The sequence below is a fragment of the Crocodylus siamensis genome, chromosome 12 (genome assembly GCF_052110815.1).
Source record: "Crocodylus siamensis isolate JL-2025a chromosome 12, ASM5211081v1, whole genome shotgun sequence".
In the NCBI taxonomy this organism is placed as follows: Eukaryota; Metazoa; Chordata; order Crocodylia; family Crocodylidae; genus Crocodylus; species Crocodylus siamensis.
This window is the reverse complement of record NC_143406.1, coordinates 5552507-5576155: the sequence shown is the minus strand read 5'-3', so window position 1 is coordinate 5576155 and position 23649 is coordinate 5552507. Positions and strand designations below refer to the sequence as shown.

The following is a 23649-nucleotide window of genomic DNA, read 5'->3' as shown; positions in this document are numbered from 1 at the left end:
CGTACAGGAGAAAATAGTTTGATCAGTCAAGGTTTATTCTTTCCGGGTGAATGCTGTTGTAGCAGAAGACCTCTCTGTTAATGTTGTGCTACTGTATGTGGTGTTTAGATTACAGAAGTTATGGGTATTTGTGTCTCATCTGCTTATTTTTTTTAGCAAATTTAGTCACTGTAAAATTTTGACATCTACAGAATTTTAAATGTTGAGGCTAGCAGTCCTTTTGTGGACCTTACCTTGCAGTTAGGTTTTTTTTTTTTTTTTACTTTTTAAGGGCTGAAAGTTTGCTTTGGAGCTTATTAGTAACCCTTGACAAACTTGAGGCAATTACTGGACATATCGTATTCCTATGGTAGTTCAGGCCCCTGCCAAGCTGTAGAGTTGAGCCTGTGCACATATGAGACTTTTGTACAGCCATCCTCCTCCTTTGCTTGTACGCTCACTTGCTCTGTACTGATCTACTACTATTAGCTGCTAAAGTCTAACAGAAGCAGTGCTGAGATTTTCATTCTCAGGAGGGGTAAGAGTCTTGAGTTTAAAACCACATTACACTGAGTGCATCTGTTTACTGTGGAGTAGGCTAATTAGCTTTGCAGTAAAACATCTGTACACAAGCTGAGCTATTAGGCTGGAGTAAACTAATTAACTTCACTGTAGGTTAGTATTGCTAGATACAAGCTGAGCTATTAGGCTGGAATAAACTAATTAACTCCACTGTAGGTTTGTATTGCTAGATACAAGTACTAGCCGATGGTCCGAGTTATTCCACCACAGTACATGTGTATATGTGGATGAAGCACCCTTGTACCCCATCCGGCCCCAGTGCAGGGGCTGCCTGCCGGCGAGGCCCACACTGACGCACCCCCGTGCCCCAGCCAGTGCCTCTGCAGCACATTGAGCCAGGACGGAGCAGCCCTGGGCTGGTAGGCTGATTTTTCTCCCCCCCACCCCACCCTGTCCCCTGCCAGCTGGGGTTGCACTGCCCCCAGCTCAATGTGCTGTGGTGTCGGGCGCATGTGTAAATGCAGTGGTGCGGTGCAGTAAACTCCGATGCAAACTGCTGGAGTTTGTCACCTTAATATTCACGTGTATACATGCCCACTGTGCATAAAAGATGTCAGGTATCAGCACCAGACTGCCATCTTTAGCTGTATATTAAGCATTCTGTAGTAAATGCCTATTTACCTCTTTGTGTATAATACTTGCCTTTCTAGTTGTGGTTAAAAAGTTGTATAATTTGAAGCAAATATCTGTATCTATAATTCTACTAATTTATGATGGAGGCAAGGCAAACCAGTTGCTTGCAAATACTGCTAGTTGTGCTGTTTCTGTTCTTTCTGAAAACCTCTATCTACCATTGCATTTCTCGTGTATATCTTTTCTGTATAGCCCTTCGGATTAAACTCAAGCCAGATTTAATTGGTTTTCTCTTGACAGTCAGGTTGCTCCTGATTTCATCAGCTCTGAATTTTGACCTTTGTTACTAGAATGTGAACACTATTTCTAGTGCCTAGAATCCTTGCAATTATCTTCAGCTTGCAGTGTAGCAAGAATCTCTCTTCTGGAGAAATAAAGGTCCTTGTAGTCTCAAACTGGATCTACAACTCTGAATCCGCTCAGGAGATGACTTGCATAGGGTCAGAAGGTTGCATTTTGTCAAAGCTTTTTAGAGTTTCTAACTTTTGGGTCTCCAAAGAGTGTGACCTGTGCAAGGCCAAGGCTTTATCATGGAAGATTCTCTTGATTTGGGACAGTGGTGTTCAACCTTCTGGCTCCATGGGCTAAATGAGTGGTGTAGGACTGGGCTGTGGGTCGGATCAGGGGATTGGGCCCTCACACCTGGATCTTGACCACGCTGTCCTGAGGGACCAGGAACTCTGCACCACATCTGCCCAGCTCTGCGTGCTGGGGTCAGGACTGTGCGCTGCCCCTACCCAGCCCTGGGCCCTGCATGCAAGGATCAGGCCCTGCACTGCCCTGCATGTCAAATCAGGTGCTCAGGGCCATGCTCTTTGGGGCTCCCCATAGATCAGATGACAAGGAAACGGGGGCTGGATCTGGCCCATGGGCTGGAGCTTTGAGCACCCCCTAGTTTAGCATGATCCTCAGAAGGGGCAAAATAGAAACAGCCACATGCACCTTAACTTAAAGGACAGTAGAGGAGGTTGCAGCAGAATACTGTAGGTGACTCAAAGCAGTTCAGTGCTAGAAAAAGATTGCTTATATCCATGTACATTCAGACCCTCCAAGTACAACTACTCAAAGCAGCAAAGATATGCTTTTGCTGTCAGTTTGTACTGGATCAGTGCGTGAAATAAGCTCTGCTGACAAAAAATCCTTTTTATACTAGTAAAAGCTGCATCTAACTTGGGACGTTCTGCTGGTATAGGAATATTACCAAAATTCTGCCCCCCTGGTCAATATTGCTATTTCAGCAAAGATGTCCTGGCCTCAGTGATATTTATTGGATGTGGAGTACATTTGTAGTTATTTGTTTAGCTGCATGTAGTAGTAGAGAAAGCAGGGATAATATTTTTATCTAATTTTGATTTGTGTTTTTGTCTAGAGTTTTAGTTCTATATTTTGGGGGGAAAAATACACACACACGCACAAATTTTAGCAAATATCATTAATCCAAAATAAAATTTTCAGCTGTAGCATGTCAGACGCTTGTGAGCGTGCCTTTTCAGGTGGACAGACTTCCAGGCAATTCGCTTCCTGATCCAGGAATATTCCCTGCGATGCATTTCCTAGCGTGTTGTTGCTTTTGTTCTGGAGTTTCAGGCTTTTTTCTCACGAGGTAGATAGTTTTGAGCTTCAAAGATGCCCAGATGAGCCAGGGAATGTCTGCATAGTTTGCATACGTATTCAAAACTATATGCCATGGGAATTTGTCATAGAACTTGCCCTAATCAAATAGGTCTCCAAATAGTAACTTAGAAGGAAGTTATACCTACTTTCTGTCACATTGTGGCAATATCTGTATAGTTTAGTGAGGGATTTTTGGAGTTAATGTCAGAACATTATAGTTCATTAATATCTTTCTCTGTATAGGCAGAATTGGGGGATTTTTACCTTTTATCTCCTCTCCTCTGCCTGATATAGAAGAACTTATCCTTCTAGGTTCTCTTTTTCCAAGGAGTTGCAATGTAGCATCTCATTCCCAGCCTGGGTGGATTGGCACCTTACTTCTAAATGCTTCATGGTGCAAAATGTTGTAGAATTAACCCAGCCTCCATCAGGTAGCTAGAAAATATTGACAGGTTTTGATGCCTGCTTTAGTTTTTTAAAATTTATTTTTCAGTTCAGCAGTATTGATGGATGTATAGGTCTGCAGGGCTCCCTCCACACACAAGCTTTCTAAAAGGGAAAACGCTAAAACAGCCCTCCCCACCCCCCGCCCCATGCTGTATGTGTTTAAATATGGCTGATTCCTTTAAGCTTTAAGTGTTGTAAAGTAGAATCTTTAGAATTTGTCAAGTTTCATTCCTTGCTACAGTCTGCAGTTATACAAATGCCCCCCCTTCCCCCCCCCAGAAACCCCCCCCTACTATGGAGTATTTTAGGCACTGCATACACAACATTTGTATGACATGCTTTAAAAAAAATGCAAGAAATTGTCAGCTGGAAGCAGCCAAGCAGCCTTTTTAACTCATAGGAGTGGTTTAGCTTGTTTTGTGATAGATTCCTATAAAGATTTTATCATTAGGATTTCATTTTGCCAAAATAAGTGTTTGACAGCAAGAAAATACGCATTGAAAGAAATGGCCTTAAAGTATTTGTCTGTTCAGGATCTGGCATTTCGTCATAGGTAATATTTTTATCTCTTAACTTTCTCGCTTGCCACAGCACGTGTGCTCATTTTTCATGCCCAGCTGGCATAACTGTCTTGTTAACACAGTTCTGCTACCAGGGTAGATATTTAATTTTTTGCTAGCATAGTACTGCACATAACTATTTTTAATTTTTGCCTAATCCCATAATCTCAGTTATTAAACACGTGAAGCCCTGATTCAGGCTGATTTTATAACTTTTTCTTAATTTGTGGTTTCTTTAAAAATGTCTTAATTTTTTTTTAAACTTTAAAGCACAGGGATTAGCATCATAGAATTTTCCCACCTACGTTGTAACTTTCTCTGGTTAGCAAAACGGAAGAATGACCTATGCAAGAGGAAGAAAAGGAAAATAGTGTTAAAAAAATTAACTTTCCCTGCCTTGCCAAGTTTCATTGAATCTGAAGCATTGCAATATTTACTGTATTTTCAATTGTACGGAACTTGAAGATGCTGTTTTAATATAGCAACATTGGAATTAACATTTTTGATACAGTTTTTCCAATGTTTTGACCTTGGCCTTTCTTACGTGTAAAAGGCATACCTTTCTGTAAACAGTTGTTCTGACCGTTGCAGGTGCCTGGGTGATGGGGCAGTTCATTTACCACTAAACTCAGATGTGTGCACAAACTGTAAAATTAGTTTGCATACATTTTGGATGCATGTGGTCCTCCTCCCTTTACAGGCCAACCTGTTGTTATTCAGAGTAGAAATATTTTAAAACCACAGGCTGGCCACTGTGGCCACTGCAGCCAGGGTAAATATGTACTAAGATGCCCACCCCCTGCAGTTGCTCCTAGTATCCATCTTCTGAGGTTGGTTTTGAGGAGAGTGGATAAAGCAGTTTTCAGGGGAGCTGGGCTTTTAGGAGCCATTCTCTAAATGTGCTGTAGCAGCAGCACAAATGGGTAAAGTATTCCTTTGCTATTGTCCATCTATGTAGCCAGCTGCAACATGACCCTTGGCTTTAGGCTTCAAGGAAATACCTAATCTTCTGCTACCAGTGTTGCTTGGGTTTTTTTTGTCTTGCATTGTTTCAGGGTTGTTGTAGAGAAGTCCGTTCCATTCTTGTAGTAAACGATCAGGCACTGTTAATTCAGTATTGAAGCATTTTCTTTTTTTCGTTGGATATTCCTTTTTAAAACAGTTTTCTTAAAAGCTAGTCTTGATTATCTGCTGCATCTCCAACTTTAGTGAAAGACTGAGTTTAATTTCCCTCTCCCCCTTTCTTGCATATAAATGTATCATTCCATTTGTTCATAAACACTGTCAGCTGTGGATAGAGTTACAGCCTTTTATTTTTTTTTGGACATTTGCAGTTTGCATAAATCCTGTAGACTGTTTTGAGTCTTCTCTTGGTCTGAGCAATAACACTTGCTATTCCTGTATATTATGGACAAACGCATATTACTGATTTTGGGGGTTGTTTTGCTAGGTAGCGTTCAAGTTTTATCTGATACCTGCAGCAACTCTGGCTGTAGAAATGTGTGAATCAGCACAACCCTACTGAAATCAGGCAACCTCCACTGATTTACGTCAGTCATGTAGGACTTCTGTGCCTACCGTATTATCTTGCATGCCACACGCCCCAGAGTCCTGGCCTACAGCTGGCTTTTTCATGATGGTGGTTGCCAGCTTTTCTCAAGGACAGCAGGGGGAGAGACAGAGTCTAGGCTGAACCCTTTCACATCTGCTTTCGAATTGGCAGCAGTTTGTGGCTGCCCGTTTAGCTCCTCAGCCAAAAAACCTCTGCTAACTTGCAAGTGGCTGGTGAAAAGGTTAAGACTGGACCCCCCTTGCTGCTTGCTGCCCCTAAGAGAAGCTGGTGGTCATCTCGAAAGCACAGTGTCTCCATGTTTCTGGTCTACTGGAGAAAAATCAGCCTCCCACTTAAGATGGCCCTCTGTTTTGGAGGGATGACTTTTGGGGAAAGCATGCGTGTGATATGTAAGTAAATACGGTATGTCAGTGATTGATAGCAAACACTGTTGTGATGTTGTAATAGCGTAAGAGCTATCAGTGGTCTTGGCCCAACTAATTACAAAAACATAGGCAAAGAGGGAGAAGAGAAGCACATTTTCTATTAACGTGGCAAGATAAAATGGAAACACCACTGAAAGCCAAAAAATATAAATGTTAGCCATTCCCCTTTTGACCTGTGTCACTGTAGGAAATTTGACTGTTCTCCATCTGTTTCTTTCACTCAGTTTTCTTTTGCATCTCTCTTTTGCAATCCTTTTTATACACACATATAGACTGAGTTCTACCTTTCATTTACCCTTTTGTCATTGTTTCCATTTCACTGTCCCTATGTTTCATTCCTGTATCTTTCTTGTTTAGACCAAGTGGAGGATCCAGCTGGCAGTAGCAGCCATGTAGGACCCTTCAGGAACCTGATGGTAAGTGCACATGTGTACTTATACTCAGGCTTCCACCAGGTTCTGTTCTGTGTTTTTTCTTCCATGGGCTTTTGTTGGCTCCTGAACCATTTAATTGCAAGAATATTAAGGGACAAAAATCATTGGCTAATCACTTGGTATCCGTCTTTTTGAGTGTTGCAGATATTGCTTTTGCTTGGAAATGTAGTGGGTAAAGCATGGCAGTCTTCAGGTTTGTCTCGTTTGAGCATGAAGAGTCTGATTTTACCTTTAGAAAAGAATTACGAACCAGAAAGAGATGGCAGGATGAGGCTAACTTCTGCATCGGAGGAAAACTTGGGAGAGCGGTTGATTATCTTTTATTCCTCTTCAGAAATTGATCTCACAAATCTAAAATTATATGTGCATGCAAATCATCTTGCTGGCTATTCTGAGCAAGGGCAAGTTAAGTACTAGATGAATCTTCACATCCAGTGTATTTAAGTTTAAAGGTCGCAAACTTGAAAAACTTCCAACTGTATCAACTAGGCTTTTTTTTTTTTTTAAGCAGGAGGCTGTCAACAGGGAACTTACAAATTACCTTCTTTCCACCCTGAAACTAAGAGGACTTTTAGTACATCACAAGCAGTTCAGTGACATAGAGTAACTGATGATGAAGTAGCTAAAATTCATTTATGAAGCCTGCTGTCCTCTTGATTTCCCAATTCAGAATCATAGTTTTGGGATTGCATTTTTCTTTTTTTCTTCTGTAAAGGGACAGTTTTGTGAAGTTTATATTATTTTAACATATAATAAAAGTAAGGGCAAACTCCTTGCGACTGTTTTCCACATAATTTTACCTAACAGCTTAATTACCAAAATACACGTCTGTGCTTCCATTTCAGAGTTCTTACGACAGGCTGGCAGTAGGCTGAAATGTAGCCCTCTAAGTTTAAAAGTGTCCACCCAGTAATTTGTCTCACTCAAATAGCCTGTAGTAAGATGCAAGCCAAGGAAAATGCGGTCTGAAGCCACTGATGCATGTGATACAGAGGTGAGGACCTGAGAGACTCCTGGTCTTAAGAGCACTTTTTGTTATCATAGACTATCTCTGTTGGGGGCCAGAACACTTGGTCTCTCCATCTGTAAATCAAGAGATCACTTTTCCTCCTCACTCCAAACCTGACCTGATCTGGAGTGAGAGAGGGAGCTGTAGCATTCTGCTGGTGTTTTCAGGGAGCTGTTATTAGACCTCAAACCCAAAGTTGTTTCAGAGACTTCGAGGCTTTATCCAAAGGTTGTATAAAAATTGGAACACGTGAGGATGTACAAATAAGGTGATTTTTTTTTTTAACACTATTGTGCTGAGTGTTTGGGCCTTTCTAAATATACTGTAATTTGACATTTTCTTTAATGTGTGTGCTAGAGCTACAGGAGCATCAGCTACGCTGCTGTCAACTTCTAACAGGAATCACAGGTGGCTTAGCACAGATGGCTGACAGTATCCAGCTTTGAGTCCTTTAGTCTGCAGTTCTAACACAACAGCAAAGGTTGTGAGAAGTATGAACTGATGTAATATTGAATTGTCAAGGCTGGCAGGCAGAGATGTGCTTAAACTCATTTCAGTCAGTCTGTGAACATTGGAGAGCACACTGAAACATTTTTCCAGCCCCGCTTTCCCAGATTTTGGTGGCTCCTCTCATGCTTATAGGACCAGGGAAATTTCCATAGAAACAAAATATTACAGTTTGGGGTAATGTAATGAAACATGACAAGTTTAGAGAGGGAGTATTGCATATATTAATGAGCAGCCCATACGTGCTAAACCTGTGCCTGGTTTCAGTTGCATAGGTCATTTCTTGATGTGATAAAAGACTAGTAAAACAAGAGTGACTCAAAAAAATCTGAAGCACACTAAGAAAGCTTTGGAGAACAAATTAAACTTGAATCCATATTTTCTCCATCCTCCTTGGAAAAAACGAATTGGTATTTTGGGATCCAAATAAAAATAGTAATTATTCTTTTGTGATGGAAAGGTGACTTTGAGTGATCTGACCCATAGGAAGTATAGCAGCATCCTTTGACAGTTACAGAAACAACAAATTTCTTAAAGTTTGTTCAGAAGTAACAAAACATTAGCAGAAGTACAAAATACATTAAGGAGTAAAGGAACAACTTCAGATAACATACAGACCGTGTCATGCCAGGTAAGTCCACTGTTTAAGTATCAGAGTATGTCTCTCAATTCTGTGTTTCACTGGCCCGAGGAAGGTCAGCATGTTAAGTTATTTTTTTGTCTGAGAGGCTAGCAGAGAAGTGGCGGCATCATTCCAATGGCTGGGTGTATAGATGCTTGAAGGGAACAATGTAATATAGAAGTGTGAGACTGTCAAGGATTTATACTGAATGAAGACATAAGGAAAACATGTGTCCACCCTACACTGCAAGTATCCCTACCGTTTTGATTATTTTGTGCATGGCAAGAGTCTGTGTTTGCAAACAAGGAGAAAAAATTGGAGTGCATACCACAGAGCCATTTCATGTATGCTGTATCGGGCTTAAATGACTAAGAATTTGGGTGATGCCATATTTGGGTTTTCCTTTCATTCAGCAGGATTCTTGCTTTCTTTTGCATTTTTCTTCTCGGAGAAGTTCTCTGGGTTTTTTTGCTGCCACGTATGGGCTATTTTTTTGAGCAGTAAATTATTCGTCTCGTCATCTAGAGTGACAGTGTTCAGGTCTTCACTTGTCTCGATAGGTCTTACTTTAGAAATAAGGTTTTGTTTTGGGGGTTTTTTTCCCCTTCCTGTCTTGTTAGGTTTGTCATATTTATCAGAGTGCTGCTCAGGTTTTATGCAATATGGATAAATAGTTTATTCTGTTTTGGTGTTTCTTTGGCATTTTTTGGCATTGTGTCATCATTGCATTTATTCCTGCTTATGTTAAGCATCTACTATGTCTGCAACAGACTAAGTCTGTAATTCTGCTAACCATCACCTATTTCCTTCCTTACCTGATTTTTGCTTCTGCAGATTTTGTCACTCTTTATGCAAGTTTTATTCTATATTTTTTCTGTAGTTCATCAAAATCATACGGAGGGGTTTTTTTTCTTTGTAACACCTATGCAGTTTTTGCTTTTGATATCTTTCCTACACCTACAAATTCATTAATTTAAAAAATCTACATAGAAGCATGCAGGATGCAGAATGAGAGACCTGCTGATCCTCACTTGAGTGCCCCCAGATTGATGTAAAGCATTAATATTTGAGGCAATTTTATATTCCTTGTATGGTAGTGATATCTAGGTATCCCAGTGAAAGTGTCATGTCACTGGATCTAAGTGAGTTACTTATGTAAACTCAATTACTTCTGTCCTCTGAGTTTGTGTTGTCAAAGAAAAAGTTATTTTAATCTTCTGTTACTGGAAAGCTCATTGTAACATTGCTTTTCATTTAATTTTCATCTAGACCCTCACTTACTGCTTTATCAATTTACAGTAATTGACAGGGTGTCAAATTAAGCTGGATATGTTATTTTTCACCTTTTTCTCTTTCTTCATTCTGTGCTTTGCCCTTTAGTGCTTTTTTGGATATGCTTTATTCATTATCTGAATGTTAGTTTTAGTTTTTTGATTTTTTTTTTAAAAATCAATTATGTGCCATTCTTTGAGGCTGGGAACACGCACTCACTCTCTTGCACACTTTTCTGAGCAGCAATACACTTTTTTTCCCTCTTTTTTCAGGGAAAAAAAAAGTCCAGGAGGGTAAAAACAAAGGAAAGAGGGCAACAGATACAAAGCAGAACAAGACTGATTTAGATTTTACTTCCAGAGATATGAAGGACTCTAAAGAGGGTAAGAGATTTCAAGCATCTAACTTCCTTATTTGTGTTAATTATATTTTAAAGGAATTCATTGCATTTATTATCTGTTAAGAAGAGAAGTAGTTTTACACTGTTTGCACAACTATTTAAAAGTGGTAGGTAGCTTATTTAATCCAGTTTGTTTTCAGAAGAATTTATTGCAAGTTTGCAACCTTCTCTTGCAGTGCTGAACATCTAGTTTAATATGGAAGTTAAACAAAATCCAGTACCCTCCAATATAGGTCCTCCTCTATAAAATCCTAGAAACAGGACAACAATGCAACTCATGGAATCCTGGTAGATTAATTGCACTGTGTAGCAGCTGCCTGCCCTGTAAAATGTAATGTAATGCAAACAGAATAAAATGGCCACAAACACCAAGGATGATTTATCTAAATGGCGACCTGCAAAGATTATTTAAAAATTGGTTTTATGCTCTTTTTCACTTTCTGATGCATCTAAAATACCTAAAGGTTTGTATGATTTTTTTTTTTCTACTTGTGGTTTGTTGAGGTTTTTGTTTGGTTTGGTTTTTGTTTTTTAGTTTAAAAATATCAGGAATGTAAAGATTGTCTTCCCTAGCACTGCTGGAACGGAGGGAGGGGGGTATAAGTGAAGGTGGTAAAGGGCAGCAACTATTAACTTTCATTGAGGTTCCTTTCATCCAATTTCCCCTTGTCACTCACCAAAATAAAAATAATAATAATAATCTGTGCATCTGACAAGCTCCTGCAGGAAGTGGCAAAAGGGGAATTTTTTTATGGATAGCGTGTTAACACGCTGCTTGTCAGCAGCCAGTTGTTCTGTGGATGATACTTGCATCTGGAAGCAGGTAGATGAAACGGGCATGCACATGTGCTGTTGGAGACGCTTTACATTAGCAAGAGGAGTCTGTGATGTTTGATTCAAAAGTCTGTTTTACATCTAATTGGGAACCAGAAGTTAGGACAATTGGTTTAATGAGAAAAGCATTACACTGTGTTTTTAAAAGCAAAAACCCAGACTGGGGCTTTATATCTTTCAAGGTCAAACAAAAATCAAAATAGCTTTGGGTAAAAATGTTTGAAAAATAACCTTTCAAAGTAATTTTGCTGACTATTTAATGTTGGTGTAAACTGTGCTGAGGTCTGAAGAGCAAAACTTCTGCTTATTGTTTTGCTTCCCTTCATTAAAAAGCAATAAGAAAAGTTAATTGAATTTAATCCAAGACTTTTGAACAGAACAGAACATACAGCATTTCAAAATGAACTTAAACCAAAAGCAAGTAGTGTGTTTCTTGGAATAGGTGTGGCGTCACAGGGTTTCATAGTTCCTCAGTGTATTTGAATGAAAGGAGCCCCCCCCTATGTTTGGCCAAGTAAAAGTCCAGAAAAAGCAACGGAATGCGGTTTTGTTCTAGACTACATCGTAAGAATAGAATGAGTAATGTTCCAGGGAATTTGCATGTTAAATAACTTGTGTGAGGGGAAAGGATAGAAGAAAGGAACAAAACATTGTGAATTAGTAAACTAACGTTTTTTCTCTGCCGACTTTGTTAGGCCATAAAGAGGAAGATGAAAAGCCTTCTGTTTCTGCTGTGCTTTCACTGGAACAAACAGCTGTGATTCAGGAGATGGTAAATCAAGATGCACTTCCAAAACTGGTGATCCCCAGTCTTACAAGTGAGCAACAAATAATGTCTGAAGAGAAATCAGAAGTTATTACATCAGACGATTTGGAGGAGGAGGAGGAAGAGGAGGACGACGAAGATGAAGAGGAGATGGAAGATCCCAGTATGCCCATCGAAAGTGGTGGAAAAGAGTCTCTCCTGTGTGAAGAAAAGTTGGACTCTCCAGAAGAACAAAGAAGTATGTCAGAAGAATCTCCCGAAAGCTCTCCAAAAAAAACGCCTGTTGTGAAAATTCCTAAAGTAAGAGGCGAATCCAATGGTGACCTCCAGGAAACTTTCATGTTTCCCTGTCAGCATTGTGAGAGGAAATTTACAACAAAGCAAGGACTTGAACGTCACATGCATATCCACATATCTACTGTCCATCATGCTTTCAAATGCCGATATTGTGGGAAAGCCTTTGGTACTCAGATTAACCGGCGAAGGCATGAGCGGCGTCATGAGGCAGGGCCAAAAAGGAAACCATTTTTAACATTAGCTTCCTCGCAGCAGTCAGATAATATTGCTGATAACCAAATAGTTGTAGATGACGGTCTTAAAGATGAACTAAATGTTTCTAATCTTGCACAAGACTCTGCAATCTTGGATCCTGAGAAGGTCTCCCAAGAAATGTCAAATTGTGCTTTTGTGGAAGAGAACAAGGAACCCAAAGAATTGCATCCTTGCAAATATTGTAAAAAGGTTTTTGGAACTCACACCAACATGCGTAGGCACCAGCGTAGGGTTCATGAACGTCATCTTATTCCCAAAGGTGTCAGGAGAAAAGGATGCTTTATTGAAGAACCACAACTTCAAACAGAACAGGCCCAGCCAGCCCAGAATGTGTATACAGCAAATACAGAGTTAGAAGAAGAAGGTGAAGCAGATGATGTATACATAATGGATATTTCCAGCAATATTTCTGAAAATTTAAACTACTATATTGATGGTAAAATTCAGTCCAATAGTAGCACTAGCAATTGTGATGTGATTGAGATGGAATCCAACTCTGCAGAGTTGTATGGATTAAATTGTTTAATTACTCCAGTCACAGTGGAAATTTCTCAAAATGTAAAGGTTACGCAGATGCATATGAATGATCTTCCCAAGGAGCCCTCAAGCAGTGGAAGCAATGAATCAAAGAAGAGAAGAACAGCTAGTCCTCCTCTTATACCAAAAATAAAAACAGAAGTAGATCCAGAACCTGTAACGCCATCAGGTTCATTAAACCTTCCTCTTAGCATTTCAACAGCTGAGAGTTTACCTTTTCACAAAGAAAAAAGTGTGTATTTGTCATCTAAATTAAAACAACTGCTTCAGACACAGGATGGTAATAAGATAACTCCATCAACTGAAATCCCTAAATTAGGACCTGCTGCGTCGTCACCCATTTTGCCTCCAGTTTCTAGTAGGTTTAAGAGAAGAACCAGCTCTCCTCCTAGTTCTCCGCAGCACAGTCCAGCCCTTCGGGACTTTGGCAAACTGGGTGATGGGAAACCTGTGTGGAATGATACCGTTCTAGGTTCAAAGATGCCAAAGTTAGAAAGCCACAGCAACTCGCCTGCATGGAGCTTGACTGGAAGGGAGGAAAAAGAAACCATGAGCCCTCTTTGCTTTGAAGACTACAAGATATCTAAGGAATGGGCAGGCCCTCCTACCTTTGGTAACGTGTGCAACCAGCAGCCGTTAGATTTGTCCAGTGGTGTAAAGCAACGGTCTGATGTCAAAAGTAAGAACCAGGTTCCTTGGGAATCTGTATTAGATTTAAGTGTGCATAAGAAACCTTGCAGTGACACTGAAATTAGAGACTATAAAGAAAATAATCTGGTACAGCCAGCATGTAGTAGTATTAAGAAGAAACCGACCACATGCATGTTAGAAAAAGTTCTACTGAATGAGTATAACGGGATGGATGCAGCTGCAGAGAGCACACCAGATTTGAATAGGACCCTCAGTCCATGTAAATCAGCAGAACTCCAACCAGAGCCTGACCCTGAGCTTAGTCTGTCTGCGCCTTCTGTTGAGGCTCATTCACTTAGTTCCTGTACTTCACCTTTGCCTCAGATGTCGTCTGCATCATCCTCGTGCCAGCTGCCCCCTCTCCTAACTCCAACAAATCCTCCTTCCCCACCACCTTGTCCCCCTGTTTTAACAGTTGCCACATCACCCCCTCCACTCCTTCCCACTGTTCCTTTACCCCTTTCAGATGCCTGTGCCAGTGTCACTCACACTCCTTGCCCATCACCACTTTCAAATGCTACAACACAGTCCCCACTTCCAGTCCTTTCACCCACAGTATCCCCCTCTCCATCCCCTGCACCTTCTGTTGATCCTCTCACTTCTGCTGTTTCACCCGGCCCTCCGACACTCTCCTCCTCCTCTCCCTCCTCCTCTCCCGCCTCTTCTTCCTCTTCCTCCTCGTCCTCTTCTTCCTCCTCCTCCTCGTCCTCATCCTCCTCGTCCTCGTCCTCTTCCTCCTCCTCTTCTTCCTCTTCCTCCTCTTCGCACTCCTCCTCCTCATCGCCTTCCTCCTCTTTTTCTTCCTCCTCATCCTCTTCATCTCCTTCCCCTCCTCCTCTCTCAGTAGTTTCTTCTGTTGTTTCCCCTGCTGATAATCTAGAAAACCCCCTGCCCATCATAGCTTTTAAGCAAGAAGAAATGGAAAGTGAACATGAGAAACCAAGAGAAGATCCACAGACTTCAAGTGAAGCAGGTGTAGTTCAAGAAACATTCAATAAAAGCTTTGTGTGCAATGTTTGTGATTCACCCTTTCTTTCTATTAAAGACCTAACTAAGCATTTATCTGTTCATGCTGAAGAATGGCCCTTCAAATGTGAATTCTGTGTACAGCTCTTTAGAGAGAAAATGGACTTGTCAGAGCATCGCTTTTTGCTTCATGGGGTAGGAAATATCTTTGTTTGCTCAGTATGTAAAAAGGAATTTGCTTTTTTATGCAATTTGCAACAGCATCAACGAGATCTCCATCCGGATAAAGAATGCACACATCATGAATTTGAAAGTGGCACCCTTAGACCCCAGAATTTTACAGATCCTACTAAAGCAAATATTGAACATATGCAAAGTCTACCAGAAGATTCCTTAGAACTCTCTAAAGAGGAGGAGGATGAAGACCTAAATGACTCCTCTGAAGAGCTTTATACAACCATAAAAATAATGGCTTCTGGAGCAAAGGCAAAAGACCCAGATGTCCGTATGGGCCTCAATCAACACTATCCGAGTTTTAAGCCGCCTCCATTTCAGTATCACCACCGAAATCCTATGGGTATTGGTGCCACTGCTACAAATTTCACAACCCACAATATTCCACAGACTTTCACTACTGCCATTCGTTGTACAAAATGTGGGAAAAGTGTTGATAACATGCCTGAATTACACAAACACATCTTGGCATGTGCCTCTGCCAGTGATAAAAAGAGATATACACCCAAAAAAAATCCAGTACCACTGAAACAGACTGTTCAGCCTAAAAATGGTGTGGTAGTTATAGCTGGCACTGGGAAGAATGCTTTCAGGCGAATGGGACAACCTAAGAGACTTAATTTCAACGTTGAGATTAGCAAAATGTCCTCTAATAAACTAAAATTAAGTGCATTGAAGAAGAAAAATCAGCTTGTCCAGAAAGCAATCTTGCAGAAAAAGAAATCTGCACAACAGAAGGCCGACTTGAAAAATAGTGCCTCTGAGTCGGACTCTCACATCTGCCCGTACTGTAATAGAGAGTTCACTTACATTGGAAGTTTGAACAAACACGCATCCTATAGTTGCCCCAAAAAACCCGTCTCCCCATCCTCGAAAAAAAGCTCATCAAAAAAAGCTGGAAGTTCCTCATCACTTGCAAGCAGTGATAAAGGCAGCAACCAGCGTAGGCGAACAGCAGACGCCGAAATCAAAATGCAGAGTATGCAGGCTCATTTGGGAAAAACGAGAGCACGAACCTCGGGGCCCACGCAGATTCAGTTGCCCTCTGCATCTTTCAAATCCAAGCAAAATGTAAAATTCATACCTCCACTTAGATCAAAAAAGCCAAATTCATCTTCTTCATTAAGGAACTCCAGCCCCATGAGAGTGTCCAAAATGACTCATGCTGAAGGGAAAAAACCGAAAGCGGTAGCTAAGAACAGTTCTGGAATCTCGAGCAAAGCGTCTCGGAAGTTGCATGTAAGAATACAGAGGAATAAAGCCGTTTTGCCAAATAAGTCTGCTGTGGCAAGCAAGAAGAAGGCAGACAGGTTCAGTGTAAAATATAGGGAGAGGATTGGAGGACCTGTCACGCGGAGCTTACAGCAGGCAGCTAATGCAGACACAATAGAAAGCAAGAGAGATGAAAGCAGTGCAAAACAAGAACTAAAAGACTTCAGGTAAGCTCTTCACTCAGTTTGACTAAAAGAGGAACATGTTTTATACCCGGGGTTCTGTCCAGCTCTTTTTCAAGTTTGTCTCAAATTTTAAATTAAAGAAGGTTCAGCTTTGCAAAACTTGCAGCATGGTTAGCAGTTCAGTCAGGCTGAGTGTGTTGTACATGCTTTATGCATTTGTTCACGTCGTGCCATGAACGTCATCTGAAGAAAGAGGTTGAACTGCAAACTTAAATGGAAATCCTGGGGGGGTGGGGGGTGGAAACCAGTCAGTGTGAAGGCTAATTAACTTAAAACAAAGTTTGTATGTCATTTGAGATAGGACCTTGCTTTAACATCCCTTGTGCAATTATACATGAAACATTCTAGATTAGGTATGTATGTCAGGGTTCTTTCTCATCCATTGGCCTAATAGTGTGGATGATCTCTGCAAGTATTCTGTGCCTAGTGTGCAGGGTAATGCAGATGGTTTAATAAATGAATGCATAGCAAGTATGTAATTATTGGCCAAACTGCGTTAACTAGTTCTCTTGGGCTCTGCATAGACGTAACATTTGGAGCGCTCCAAACAGTGGACAGGTGTTCGTAGTGCTTCAAAAACGATCCTCAGAAAATGAGAAACATCTCTGAAGTGCTCTAAAAAGTGTGACAGGGGTTTGCCAGGTCCTCCAACATCCCATCGTACTCCATTCTGCTTTCCTCCGCACCTCTTGGGATACCTATCGTACTGGAGGACTGTGTGTCCTCATCCTTTAATGCCAGTCAGTCCCTGGAGTGCTCTGCCTCAAAGCTGCTGAGTTTCCATATTTAACTTGAGTTTATCCAAAAGCTTATGCAGAGAGAGAGAGAGTTTATCTTCAACCAAAAATTCTCATTGCATTTATATGGCCAAAGAGCTTTCTCTTAAATTTGATTTAGTAGTGGTTTGTTGTTTTTTGTCAGGGTGGGAAGGAGTTGGGGGTTGGGTTTTTTGTTTTTTTTTTAGGGATTATGCAGAGTAAAAGTCACTTCAGGTTTAATAAGCTATGTAACCTTTCTGGAACCATTCATTGTGTTCTCCTGTATACCTTTCTGCAAGCAAACAGTTTGAGAAAATGACAGTAAAGCATTTAAACAGGGAACAGTTAAAAACAAAAGGATTTTTTCAAAGAATTGAGAGAGATTGAAAGTGTCATGTATTTTGATTAGGGATAACATGGTCAATTTGAGCTTATCAAATAATATATGTGAATGCTCCCCTTTGTCAAAAATCTTTTACACTATCTTAAATGGAAATTTGAGGCTTGGAATTAAGGTGATATACTAGTTTCATTTTGAGCAAACCTGCTTTCTTGATCACCAGAAGAGTTTGAAGCATACTTCAGTATTTTGGAAGTTGGAATCCCATTAAAAGTTGTCCTGTTGACTCGTGAATCACTAATATATCTTTGCAAAAGTTAACAAGGATTTCCAATAGCTAAGTTGCTTTCTCTGGGTATTTCAAAACTCAAATGTGATGGACAAATAAGCTACTGAGTCTTATTTCTTTTCTATCCAAATAAACTATTCCAAGACTTAGTGGTAGCAGAGTTGCTTTTTTTTTTTTTTTTTTTTTCCTGCTTACAGTACAGTGCTTGTGATTTAAATACCTTCCAATGCAGTTTTAAGGAAATATTTTGTTTCAAAAAAGAAGTTTCAGCACGGGCCTGTGGGTTATAAGGGAAGTAGACAGCAGTTCTTTTGAACCATAAAAGAATAACAAGGATATACACATACACAAGAAAGAAAGAAATGGAAGCAAGAAAAGGTTTGAATTTTCAGACAAATAATATATTCAAGGTCTTCAAAGAACAAGAGAAATCAACCAGCCCAAATTATCCTAGTACTTTAATGTCTCTATTACTTGCCTCTAAATTAGTTGCTTTCTTATAGTGCTGTCTGTAACAGACTGTTTTTACTAGCCAAAGTTTTTTCATGAGACAGTATAGTGGAGATTAGAGGAATTTGGACCTAGAGGCACACATCTTTGCATCAAGATGAACAATTTAAGCTGCAGTGCAAAGTGATCCTCTGTAAATGACTGTAAATACTTAAGGTGTTTCATGTTTCTGCAGGGAACAAGGAGTTAGTTACTGAAGGAGAGCTTTGACATAGTCTCAAATAGGGTATGTTCCCCATCATTGACGGTGTATAGGGGGTGCACGTGCACCCCCTGGAAGCCCCAGTCGCCAAACCAGAAGTGCATTTACGGTTTCACCACTGGCTTGGTGATGGGCCACTGTGGAGCCCCCCAACCCTCCCCCCTGTCGACGATCTGGTGCCCCCCCAGACTTGGAAAGTACCAATCGCCCATGTTCCCCATTGCAGCATATGTTCTGGGCTAGTCTTATGAATGGTTTTGCTAAAAAGGGACATTTGGTATCTTGTGGGAGTATTTCTTCTGAATTCCTGACGACAGATTTTGCATATTCACTAGGTCTGTGCGAAGCAGCTAGTGTTCGATTTGGATTTGGCTGATTTGCGGGGGCAGTGGTTTGGTTCGGTGACTCAGGTCACTGTCCCAATTTGATTCAGCCGAATCAGCCAGGCCAGGCCCATCCCCTGCCCCTCGCAGCCCGCGATGGCTGCCCCAGCTCCTGGCACGTGTAAAAATAAATAAATAAAAATAAAAAGCCCCAGATGGTGCTGCCGGGCAGGGGGCGATTCTTGCTGCCCATCACTGCGTCATGCTGGAAGGGGGGCTCTGCACGAGCCCTCTGACCCCCTGCCCCCTCACTCTCCCAGCTCCCCCACAGGTGCCCTGCACGGGCCAGCTCTGGCCCTTTAAGAAAAAAACGAACTGACCCCCCACCCCCAAACTCACGGCTCCTGCCAGCAGGGGGTGATCCCCACTGCACCCCACTGCTCTGTGCCACGTGGGGGGCTCTGCACGAGCCCCCAAGGCCACTCCAGGTGTGGTGAGTCCTGGGGCTTTTTTGGGCTTTTTTACTTAAAGGGCCAGAACTGGCCCAGCTGAGGCACCTGGGGAGGGAGTGGGGGGGCTCATGGCAGAGCCCCCCATGCAGTGGGGATTGCCCCCCCACCCAGCAGCACCCGGTGAGCACCAGGACTTTTCTTTAAAGTACCGAGCTGAGGCAGGCGGGGCCAGCCATAGGGGGTCTCGGGGGGAATGCGGAGTCAGGGGGGCTGGCAGAAGTCCCCCCATGGTCCCCTCCCCCACCCCTAGTACTTACCAGTTCTGAGTCAGCTGCAGCTCTCTGTTGCAGCCACCGGGGACTGCCCGAATCACCAAAGCTCTCCGAATCTTTTCCAAAGATTCGGAGAGCTTTGAATCGATTCAGACCTTTAAATTGGTCCCCTGATTCGATTGAGTGGCGAAATCTCCGAATCTGAAGTGCTCCAAATCTCTGAATCGCCTTGCCACCCGAAGCTTCGCACAGCCCTAATATTCACCATTGGTATGTACGCCAAGAATCAAGGGTTCTGTGTATCCTCCCTGCTTGATGCACTAGTTGACCCTCAGGTACCAGTGGGCAGACTTTGATTCTGTTCTTCATACCAACATTTCTGTCTTTCCCAGGAAATTTTAACTTAAGCATTTCCAAACCATCCGCTTCACTCTGAAATTGTGTTCAAGTCTGTTTTTCACCCTTTAGTTTTTGTTTTCCCTTTTGTAAGCATATCCCTTTCACAGACAGTTTATTATTTTTGTCATTTATCTTCAGTTTTTGTTTCTTATTTTCTAGGAACCTCCTGTAAAAACAAAACAAAAATCCCTAAATGACAAGGTAGAGCTGTTGCATGCTCCACTTAAGATAAGCACTACGACAATGGATGTGAAATACACCAAGCTTGCGAAACCAGCTGAAGCTGACTCACAATCATAAAATGCAGCTGATTGCCTGCAGGCTTCTTGCTAACATTTAGTGCCAGGCATACGTTTTCTTCTTTGGTGCCTGACACATGCTGGGCTACCGGATGATTCACAGAAAAGAAAAGGGTACTAAAAAAAAGAAACAAAGTGGGTTAGACTAAACAGAATTGGCTGCCATTGACCTACCTGCTAGCTCAGATTCCTCGTTTAGCCCATACCTTCATGAAAGGCACACACACAGAAGTTCAATTTCATCTTTGCGGAGCAGGTTCCCTGTTTTATTAGTAATTCAGTGTAGATTCAGGGACAACAAATATTGCTGCACTCGAAGTATTTTTGTCATGTGTTGAGTCTCTTGAAGCTTTTCTTTTAAATGCTTCTAGTAGAGAAGGACCTAGGCTGACGTAATTTACTTTGTTTTGCCACCCTTTCCCCATTTTTAATTGGCCAACATAAATGTGGGGAAAAAAACAGATCTGGACATTTTATGAATTTCCCTATCTCCTTTTATACATGCAGATAACCTCCCATGGCAATGAAATACTGGCACCAATTTGTGAATATTATAGAAGTGGATACCATTTTATTAATAAATAGGCCAGGAATGGGGCTGTGTACATGTACAGTTTGCAAGTTAAATATATAATTACTGTAAAAGATCTTATGCATCATCTTCTAGTAACTGAATGCAACACATTGACCTACAGATCATAAACAGTTTTTTTCATGGAAATACAATTTGTCATGCATTTATATAGCCTTCAGGATTAATGACTGGGTTCATGGAAAGTGGCTAGTATCATTATGCACCCCTTGCCCCTCTTTTTTTGTTTTGTTTTTCCTTGACTTAAAAAGTAATCTACCTCTTAAAATTTGTAGTTTAATACTTGTTTGGTGAATTTGTGCCACTTTAACTTTCACTTTCACTATCATTCCCATTTTGTTACATTTCTGTTATGGGGACTTTATGTTGAAATATTGTATAAAGCATTTGTAGCAAGTTTAAAAAATAAAATATTTAAAATTATTTAAATTGTTTTGGACACTTCAATTGTATTATATGTGATTTACATTTTACATTAATTTCATTTTTGTTTTTATTTTGGGTTGTTAATCTGGAGAGTGTTCTTGTATTAAAGTTTGCTGTTAGTTATATTGTTCTTTTGTTGGAGAGTGATATAAAAACTATTCTAATGAAAACATTAAAAATTACAGTTTGACATACAAATGGGGTTGTCCTTGCTTTTGAACATTGTAGACTTGTTGGAGATGTTTTAAGTGCAGGTGAGCAAATGAAGAGAGGTGTCCTCTTTTTCACTCTGGCATGAAATGAATATTGAGAATTCATCCAATGTATTAAAAAAAACCTAAGCTCTTGCAAGCACTTAATGACCAGCTAGATGGGACTACTGTGATACATTTTATATAACTGTAATCAATAAAGTAAACTTTTTAAAAACTTGTGGAAAACTTGCCTTTTGTATCTAAACGTGGACTATGAGGAAGAGCAATGTACATCTAGAAGGAATTAAGTGTGCTTGCATCCTTTAATTACATGCAACTCATCAAAGCAAATGTATAAATTCTGTCCTACTGTGTTTTGTATTTTAATAATTACTTATGTAATTGCTATTAGCAGTCAGTTTAATAATATAGCTACAAATTCAAAAGCAGTAGTTAAACTTATCGTGTAATGATTGACTAGCTGGAAGTGTGTCATAAAATACTTGGTCTACATACTTTTTATGCTCTGATTTATATTTCTAGCTTATTGAACTAGTTTGAAATCAAAGTGCATTTTAAGGCTTGTAGGACAGTTTATTTTTATTCTTTTTTAGAACGTAATGTTCCAAAACAAGGAGGAACTATGACACACCTGACCATCCAAATAAAATCCTTCCATAATGGTGTTGTTGCATGTTAAAACCCGTTCATGCTGGTGTGACATTTAAGTAATTTTAAATGATCATGTCATGGATCATACTGAAACGATATGAAGTTAATAATCATAAACCTATTGGAACATCCTACCACTAGCCCTGAAGGAAAAAGCTAATTGATACTTTTCAGTGGATGGAAACAGCACAAGATGGCATGTGATGATATCCCATGATTTCTTTCACTGTGCACACTAGCTTGCCAATGGCTGGTGAGAGAGCCAACACCAACACACGTTTGCCTATTCAAATAGATAGTTGTGTTCATTTGAATGAGATATACAAGCAAAAATTACATGTTTACTTTATTTTGTGGAAGTAGATCCGTTGCTACAAGTATTTCCCTTATATTGGCCAAGCAGGAGTATCCTGTAGGAATCGGCTCTGAGAGTCAAAGCGCACGATAAACCGCTACAGACTTTACACATGTAAAGTGTTTGAGCCATTCCATTCAGCAATATATGAGCTACTCGAACCACTTAATTGCAGTGAAGATTGGGAATAACTGTGCTGAGGATACACATCAGTGATACATCAGTTTTGTTCCTGATCGTTTGTTTCTATTCTCATCAACACTACAAATAAATTGTGCAGAAGCCAGTACTTCCCAGGTACTTTTAAGGGATTTTTTTTCTTACTGTGGTGTAATAATTGCTGTAGTTTGTTACCTAGTGTGGTTAGACATTAGATTGAGACAGAGATGCATGGTTAGTGTGGCTACCGTTAGCCAGATGTATAATTCTCTTAATTTACATAAAGTAGCATACTGCAAAATTTAGAACAGCCATCAGTTAAATTGGCTATTTTGGCTGAATGAAAACATTTTGTAATAATTACCCAGTACAGTTGCATGGACACATCAAGTGTGAAGCAAGTTTAGAAAACATCCTGTATGTCAGATAGTAGGTTGGTAGTGTCACCATTGCATGATGTGCACCGATCTGTTCATACTTCAATCACCATTTCAAGTTCTACTTGCATTTTCACCAACTTCAACTTGTTACCATTAGGTACCTGCTTTGTGGTGTCAGTATATCATCTACCACAGTTTGGGAATCTCATGAGCCTATTCGATGGTCAGATCCAGCATTGAAATGGCCTCAGGGGCAAGAGCCCTTTCTGTCACTGGTTTACGTCGTGGTAGAAAAATCTGGTGCCATTGTCGTTTGCTGCCTTCAGCGACTGAATCCTTCTCTAGGGCTGCTCTCATTCTGATATATTTCAGAAACCAGATTTATGCACGACATAGTACAAGGGGGAAAGGGTTTTCGTGCACCCCTGAGCCTGGGAGATTGTGACAACCGCAATTCCCCCAGGCTTAAGGGTTTCATGCACCCTAGGGCAGCTGTGCCCCTTGGCTGCTGGGACCAGCTACAGGACTGGGTCCCTGTGCTGCTAGGACCCTGAGTCAGCAGCTGCTGGTGCTGGGAGTTGTGGGCCTCCCAGTTCCAGCTAAGCACGGTGCACCCCCGTAACTGGGAGCCCAGCAGTTGATGGGTATCCTAGCCATGGGGGGGGGGAAGCCATGCTACACATACAAATTAAAGTTCAATAGCAACCAGCTATAAAATTAATACACATTTTCACGGTCTAATTGTATAGCTGGTTGGAGCTTTTTGTGGTGTGATAGCTACTTTGCACATATAGCTGATCTTAAGTTAATTGCATAATTAACCAATTAATTGCCTATGCCTCTAAAATGTAGAGAGGGCCTTATTCTCTTAATAATGCCTGGGTCTTTTGTCAGTTCCATTTCACTAAGAACAAATAACTGAAAATGTTGGGCA

General features: G+C 40.8%; 1 protein-coding gene across 8 annotated transcripts in view; it reads left to right on the top strand.

Moving 5' to 3' along the window:
• Positions 1-23649, top strand: part of PRDM2 (PR/SET domain 2) — a 121979-nt gene that overhangs the window by 64284 nt on the left and 34046 nt on the right. For 5 of the 8 annotated variants that reach the window (XR_016438718.1, XR_016438719.1, XM_090024108.1 and 2 more), the window contains 2 exons: positions 9930-10040; positions 11587-16075. Coding sequence is in view for 6 of the 8 variants with exons in the window: in XM_090024108.1 (XP_089880234.1) it covers positions 9930-10040; positions 11587-16075 (4600 nt within the window). In the remaining 2 variants the exon portion in view is untranslated. Of the gene's footprint in view, positions 1-6206; positions 6230-6776; positions 7242-9929; positions 10041-11586; positions 16076-19797; positions 21385-23649 lie in introns of those variants that run through there. The other 3 variants (XM_090024107.1, XM_090024110.1, XM_090024109.1) reach the window with 3 other exon arrangements.